General features: G+C 51.4%; 1 protein-coding gene across 2 annotated transcripts; it reads right to left on the bottom strand.

The window, feature by feature from the left end:
• Positions 1 to 939: 939 nt before the first annotated feature.
• On the bottom strand, positions 940 to 7,368 carry Lag3 (lymphocyte activating 3). Of its 2 annotated transcripts, XM_046424127.2 has the most exons (8): positions 6,959 to 7,367; positions 6,506 to 6,653; positions 5,803 to 6,107; positions 4,902 to 5,165; positions 3,777 to 4,052; positions 1,914 to 2,153; positions 1,479 to 1,606; positions 940 to 1,193 (listed from the first exon to the last, which is right to left on the bottom strand). In XM_046424127.2, the coding sequence occupies exons 1-8, from the start codon at positions 7,014 to 7,016 to the stop codon at positions 1,005 to 1,007; spliced, it is 1,608 nt and encodes a 535-aa protein (XP_046280083.1). In that variant the 5' UTR covers positions 7,017 to 7,367; the 3' UTR covers positions 940 to 1,004. The 2 variants fall into 2 exon arrangements, with proteins under 2 accessions (XP_046280083.1, XP_046280085.1); XM_046424129.2 differs by lacking the exon at positions 1,914 to 2,153 and having other exon boundaries at positions 6,959 to 7,368.
• Positions 7,369 to 7,627: the final 259 nt, after the last annotated feature.

Below are 7,627 nucleotides of genomic sequence, written 5' to 3'. Positions count from 1 at the left end.
GAATGAGAAGCCAGGGCTCCTTACTCTCACAGCTTCAGCAACAGCCAGTTGCCTAGATGCTGTTTTTCCTCCCCTTTGTCAAACTTGCATGATAACTCTGCAAGGGTCAGGGCTGTATCTCCTAAAACAAGCAGTTCGGTTCCTCTCCTGCAAGGTGTGTAGGACATGTGAGAGCTGTTGGGTGTACAGAGAATATGCATACCACAAAGCAGTGCCTGCACACCCTGTTGATCTGTGCCCTGCTTTATTCACTGCAGTGTGAAATCTCATAGTCGGCCCAGTGACCTCCTGTAGGGTGTAACAAGCAGTGACCACTGGGTGGCAGTGTGTTCTCATGCCTGGGACTAGAAAAGTGGCCAGGGCTAAGGTATGTGGGGGTGGGGCAGAGGTAGGAACTTCAGCCAACTGCCTAGAAAGGTTGTGAGAGACCCGCTCTCCTCCTGGAGGGCTTGACACGGCAGGGTTCCTGTGTGTGCTCGTGCGTGCGTGCGTGTGTGTGCGAGTGTGTGCGTGTGTGTGCGAGTGTGTGCGCGCGCGAGCGCGCATACGTGCCTGTGGCCGCGCGTTCCTCTGCTGCAGCCAGGGGGCCTAGAGCAAGTACTGAAATGCAGCTGAGCATGGGGTGGGCCAGAGGCACAAAAATCTAAAGGAATTTTAGGGCAGCCAGCACAATGTGGGCGGAAGGACGGAGGAGGGGGCTATAGAGGTAAGAGAGGGCTTTTTGGAGCTTTAGAAAGATGATTACCCAGGAGAGAGAAAAAGAGAGAGACCAAGGAAGAAACACAGCGGTCAGAAACAGAAAAGGGGAAGATGAGGGAGATTGGCTGGAGAAAATAGGTTAGGAGGCTGGCTGGGGTGGGAGAAGGGAGCCTCTAGAGGCCTCTAGAGGCTGAGGAGAGATTGGAACCTTCACTGGACAAGAAAGAGCCAGACTCAGGCTTGCTGCTGACAGGGGATTTATTTGGTCTGAGCTGCTGAGATCTGCTGATTGCCTCAGCCCCAGGTCAGAGGTGCCTTGGCTCCAGCTCTGACTCCAGCTCCAGTTCAGGCTCTGGCTCCTGCTGTGGCTCCAGCTCCGGCTGTGTCTCTGGCTCCAGCTCCATCTCTGGTTCTTGCCCAGGCTCCTCTATTTTGCTTTGAGACTGAGGAGGGTGAATCCCATGCTCTAAGGCAGAAAATCTTCTGGGCCTCCACTGAGAGAAGAGATGGAGAATGATAAAGGGAAAAGGAATAGGAAGGACACTGAGTCCTTCTATTTTTTCCCCAGTCCTCTGCCTTCTCCATCTGGTTCAGGGCCTTCTCTCAGCCCCTTCAAGCTTCCCAGGTATAAGAAGGTCCCTGTGGAAACTTATGAAGGAAGATGGAGGGCTGATGACAAATTCAGGATCCATTTTGATCATCTTCCCTGAGACAGGTGCCAGATAGCATTCTGAGGAAATTGAGAGAGGAAGCCAGTGGGGTGAGTATCCCCGGCTCACCTGTCTTCTCCAACGGTGAAAGCCAAGGGCTCCAGTCACCAAAAGGAGCAATGAGAGGGCACCAAGGATGAGGAGAGAGAGATGGCCTGCCTTGAGGGTAACTGGGGCTCTCCCAGAGCGTTGGGCACCTATAGACAAAACACAGAATTAGGAATAGGGTCAGGGATAACATGGACATTGTGCCACTCTCTCATACTTTACAGATGCAATAAGGTCCAGAGAGTTTCAGGGACTTGTCCAGGATGGTTCCACTAATTAGTAGGAGCAATGGGTGAGGCCTGGACTTGAGGTCAGGTCCCTGACTAGAACAGCAACTCAATTGGAGAGATATTGAAAGAAAAGAGCTGGGGATGGGGAGTGGCAGGAGGAGTTCTGGAAGGGTGATCAAGATGATTTGCTTTTGAGTTGGGGCCATGGCATTTTGGGGCCTTAGACCTGTTGAAGACAGCTCTGGGATGTACACCACTGCTCCGAGAAGCCTCTCTCCTTGGTAAAGTTGGCATTGCCAGGATTGGGAAAGGAGCCTGGCCTCTTGCATCTCCAACCAGGGTCCTGGGGTACTCCTGGACCTCCTGTCCATGGGGTTCCATACAAAACGCTCATATCCTGATGCTGGAGTCACCTCACATAGCAGTTTCCCCAGGGAGCCAGGTAACCCAAAGAGTTTAGGAGTCACTGAAAAAAAAAATTAGAGAGAGGAGATCTCTTGGGGTCCTGACCTGGTTATAATACCACAGATTCTCAGTCACCCTGCTTTCACCAGGGCTCTGGTAGGGCAAGGCTGGGAAGAAGGTTAGGGGTCATAGTCAAATTAATCTTGACAATGCTTGGTCAGATTTCCCCTTGCTCAGTAACATTCCAGATTCCCTATTGCCTTTAGAACATGTTCAAACTCAAACTGGCACTAAAGGCCACATAAGCAATATTATTTCAGATTCTTTTATATTACTTTCTCCTGAAATGCTCACACCATCAATATCAATCAGGTAACTTGGCTCCCAATATGCCTTGCAATAGTCCCCCTTCTGTGATTTGACTCACATCAGTGCCCACTGCCTTTGTGGTACCTCTGAATGAACTTATCCCCCTTTCTGAAAGTTTAGAAGACAGTGAACTGACCCAGTGGTTGAGAGACAGAGCATTCTCAAAGCTCTACAGGATATTTGGAGCAGACAAATGGTGAAGGGCCTTGACCTGTCTGAGTATGGCATATGGGGGAGGTAAGATTTGATGACACAGACACCTGAGTTTAGACAATGAGTCTGGCATGTCCCAGCTGTGTGACTTTGAGAACATTCCTTCTCCATAAAATGGGGGTGGGCTGGGTTTACAGCTCAGCTGGTAGAGAGCCTGCGTCACATGCTCAAGGCCCTGGGTTCAATCCCCAGCACCCCAAAAACAAAACAAAATATAAAATGGAGGTAACAATATCTCTCCAATTGAGTTGTTGCACATAAAATGGTTGGCCTAAAAGAAGACACTGGACAGAAGGAATAGGTGGGCTTTGGTGACTGACTGGACGTGAGGAAGGAGGACTCCAGGGTTAGGATGAGTGGAATTCCAATGGAGTTAATGACAGTCTAAGTGAGAAAGTGAATTGGCATAAGACAATAATGGGGTTCAGGATGAGGCTGAGGACTGTAGAAATTCTCAAAGCAGGTAGATATTTGGAATTGACTCTGAGGAGGCATATTATTTATTAGTGTATTCATTTATTTTTGCAACCAATATGCATTATTAAGCACCTACTAGGTGGTGCTACTGTTACTAAACAGTAACAGGTGACAGGTAACTACTGCAGATGTTGCTAAAATGTCATGGCTAATAGCTACCAATCAATTAACATATTTTTTGAATGCTTTTTTTTTCTGTTTGTTTTATACTGTCTTAAAAAACCCTTGCTCAGTAAATATTTGCTGACCAAGGGGCTGATTTATTAACTCCTTCCAAATCCAGGCAACTTCCTGAAACTTTAACCAGAGCCCTAGCCCCAAAGCAAAAAGAATTCTAGAAATATATTCTACCTACTTTGAATCATTCAAGCTTTTGTCACCTCTCGGAACTTCTCAGACCCTCCCACCAGTTCAGAGCAGGGGAGTCCCTTAGAGAACAATGGAACATTTATTTTGTGACTCAATGGGGAGATTTTCAGTTTCGGTTCTTTATGAAGGGGATGAATAAAGAAGCCACAACTTGTGATCCTGGCATCATGGAGTGGATTTGCAGTATTTGACCAGCCCTTCTCCCAGTCCCTGCTCCCCTGGGATGAGAACTACTCCTTTCCCACCTGGGGCTAACCTGTGATGACTGCCAAAGTGATGGTAGCACTCAGCTGCTGCCCCTGTAGGTGGATGTGGCAGGTGTAGGTCCCAGCCTGGGCCAGGCTCACAGCCTCTAGATGAAGAGTGAAGTTGCCATTGTCTCCAGCCACCAGGAGGTCAGGGCCTTCCCCAGGAGGGGACCACTTGGCAATGAGGGAAGACTGGGTTCCCACACCAGGAGGCAGGTGGCAAGGAAGCTCAGCCCTTGAACCTGCTCCAGCATACACTGTCAAGGGCACTGAGGGCTCAAGGCCTGGAGAGAGAAGGAAACCCAAAGTTAAGCCAAGGGGAATGTTCCAGTGTAGTGGGATGGGAATGCTGCAATTGTAGGGAAGGGAGGCAGAGGAGTGACATTGGGGCTGGGGATGCAGATCAGTGGTAAAGCACTTGCTAGGCCCTAAGTTCAATTTCCAGTACCACAAACAAAAAAAGGTGAGGCGGGCGGGCAGGGAGATTGGGCTAAGAAGAGGGCTAAGGAAAAAGTAAGGTGGATGAATTTAGGATGCTCAGAAATCCAGAAAGTGATTCTAACATGGTGGTACATGCCATTAAGCCCAGTAATTTCCGAAGCTAAGGCAAGAGGATTACAAGTTCAAGGCCAAGTTTGAGGCCAGCATAGGCCACTTAGCTTGACTCTGTCTCAAAATAAAAAAAAAAAAAAAAGAGGGTAGGTAGCTGGGGATATAGCTCAAGGGTAAAGTGATGCTGAGTTCTATCCCCAGTAACATATGGGGAGTGAGATCCAGAAAAAGTAAGTTGGGCAAGCAGGAAACCAAAGGTTGGCAAATGAGGCTGATGGCCAAGAGAAAAGCTAGAAGGGGAACTGGCAGTTAAAAGGCTGCCACATGGGGCTGGGGATGCAACTCAGTGGCATGCAGGAGACTAGGGTTCGATCCCCAATGCTGCAATAAATAAATTTTTAAAAGGTTGCCAGAGAAGAAAGGGGTCAGGCATGTAGGCCCAGAGCAATCAGAAGTGACACCAACTGCTGAGAAACTAACTAGTTTTGGGACCCATGAGTCAGGGGGGTGGGGGTGGGGTGGAATGTGGGTGGGGTAGGAAGGGGTAGTGGTCAAGGGTAAAGGCAGATTAGAGTAGTTACCCAGAATGGTGAGGTTGTACATGACGGAGACGTTAAAGCCATCACTGTAGGTAATGATACATCCCCAGGTCCCAGAGTCCAAGGGGCTGACTTGGGGCAGAAAGAGGAAGCTTTCAGCTAAATGGTGATGGGGGGACTTCTGGACAGGGACTTGGCTTTGGCCCCGGAACCAGCGCACAGAAGCTGGGCGGTCAGGACGACTGAAAGAGCAGTTCAAAATGACCCAATCTGAGGTCCTGAGAGATCCTGTGGGGCTAGCAGTCACTGCAAGGAGAAAGAAGACTTGATCAGCCCCAACGGAAACATATTCCAACCTAAGGGCCTAACCAAGCCAGAAGCTCCCAGAAACAGGGATCTTGTTTTAGATTTACCTTCTCCCCTCCCCCCCAACCTCTACTCCCCTCCAACTCAGTAGCTAGCACCTGGAGGAGTTTTAATGTGGATCACTAAGAGTCCTTGATTTCTTTCCATTATCCCCTGCCCCCAGTTTACTAGGCATCGCTTTCCCTTCTCTTTCTCTGGATCTTGCCTGAGGATGCCCATGAAGCCCCTCCATTCCAAACATATCTGAAATGAATCACTGTGGCCCCATGATCTACCCTCTCTCTGCAGAATAGGTGCCTCCCCACCTCCGCCAGGGCAGTCCTACTGTGGGTGGGCAAAGAGAGGGGGGCTCCAGGGGTGACACAATCTCTCCAAAGGGCCCTCCCTGCATTACACGTGCTTCTCCTGGGGCACCTTTCACTCATCAATCAAGTTCCCGCTGCTTCCTGTACCCTTCTGGAGGCCCTCAGGCAGGGCCTAGGGCCAGCCTCTACAGCAGCCCTTCCTGCCTCGGGAGCAACAGCGGGGAATGGGGGACCACCTCCCCCACGGCTCTCCCTCGTCCCGCCCCACCTACTAGAGGCCTGGCCCACACGTAGACGGAGCCGGCAGGCCAGGGTGCGGTCCTTGAGGCGCACTGCAGCGTGGTACTCGCCAGCGTCGGAGAGCAGAACAGGACGCAGCCACAGTGAGAAGTCCCCGCGCTGGAGGCCGCGTTCCTCCAGCTGGAAGCGGGGCTGCAGGGGCAGCCTCCCGCTGCGCAGGCCTCCTGGAGCCACACTCAGCAAGGTGTAGCGTTGGGGCCCCATGCCCCGGGGCGAGGGCACCACAGAGGCGAAGCTTTTAGACAAGGGACGGCTTAGGGTGGGAGCAGGCGGGTCACTGGGCAAGAGAAATAATGAAATTGAGAAATTAGGGGTTAAGAAGTCCCGGAGAAGATACAGTCCAAAAACGCTTTGAGGTAGAGGAAGCCCGCCCCCAAGAGATCTCTTGACTTCCAAAGCACTGCCCAACACACTCACACACCAACCCCATCCCCTTTCCTGTTGGGCCAGCACCATCCACTAATGGAGAGGTTACATACTCTGGAATGCAGATGTAGGAAAGCAGCCTGCAGAGGAAGGGTAGAAGGGGTGCATGAGGAAAGGGGAGGCTGTCACTGGTTTCAGAGGAAGTGACATCTCAGAGGAAGGAACCAGACTGGTTTGGATGTTGAGCTATGTCTGGATACCATTAGTGCTAGATTGGGAGGTTCTGTTGCCCATGTTTGGAGTACATACCTGTCTGGTTGATGCTGCCAGGTGACAACTCCTCTCCGAAGAAGACCAGGATTTTGGAAGGGGATTGTAAGTCTGCAAGGAAGGTGGGCAGGAGTCCCCTCCTGAGCCCACACCACCAGGACCTCTTTCCCAGGGTCTGGAGCCTCCGCTGGAGAAGCAAAAGAGAGGCCAATGGGAGAGGCCATGAGCCAAGAGACTTAAGAGTACAGAAGGACCTCAATGTTTCCCAAATGAGAAACAGGATAGAGGAAGGGCTTGGGTTTCTTTCTGCCTCTTCTCTGCCAAGGGAGAGACTGAAGAGAAGCTCTGGGAGTGCAAAGACTTGCTCAAGAAAGGCATTAGAAGACTCCACCACAGAGCTAAGGACCTCAGGATCTTTCAAGCCATGGAGAGCTCCCTGCTGGCCCCCTCTTGTTGGTCGGGAGGTCAAACTTCCCCCCATCCCCACCTTACCTGGAGCCACCCACAGCAGTTGCAGAAGCAGCAAACCCAGGAACTGAGCCTCCCACATCTCCCCTATGGCCTGGGCTGAGCTGAACCCTCCAAAAAAAGGAGGTCAGAAAAGGGAGTGGGGGTCTGAGGAATAGAAGAGAAATTCTACAAGGAGAAAGGTAGAGGGAGGAAATCTAGAGGAAAGGAGACCACCAAGAGGGAGGCCTGGAAAGAAGGAGGACCAATAGGCTGAATTTCAAGGGGAAAGATGGCCAGATAAGGCAGGGGTGGTACACCCCAGGGACCAGACTGTGAGTAGCAGAGGGCAGAGCAGAGGCAAGGTGGCTGTCTTGAGCTGGGATGTTGTTCTACTGCTCCCAGGGCCCTGGCCCCTGTCCTTCTGCTTTCCCTCCACCCTCCCCATTGCCCGCCCCCCACACCCCAGGGCTTATGGTTTCGCTTTGCAGTGGAAAGTCTGAGGGGGTTGATTCCCAGCAGCATTACCCTCCACCTCTGAGGTAGCGCTCCCCTTGTTTACTTCCTCAGTCTTGGGTCTCCCCACCACCGCCTTCTCACCCTTCCCCACCCTGCAGACTCTTCCCTCTCCTTGGTACTTCACACTCTTCTCTCCAAATATTTGAGAACTACCCACTTGTCCATCTCTAAACTACCTCCTCAGTCCCAGCATTC

The sequence above is a fragment of the Marmota monax genome, unplaced genomic scaffold, assembly GCF_021218885.2.
Source record: "Marmota monax isolate L192 unplaced genomic scaffold, Marmota_monax_Labrador192_F-V1.1 WCK01_AAM20220418_F8-fsc00186, whole genome shotgun sequence".
Lineage (NCBI taxonomy): Eukaryota > Metazoa > Chordata > Mammalia > Rodentia > Sciuridae > Marmota > Marmota monax.
This window is presented reverse-complemented; position numbering and strand designations above follow the sequence as displayed.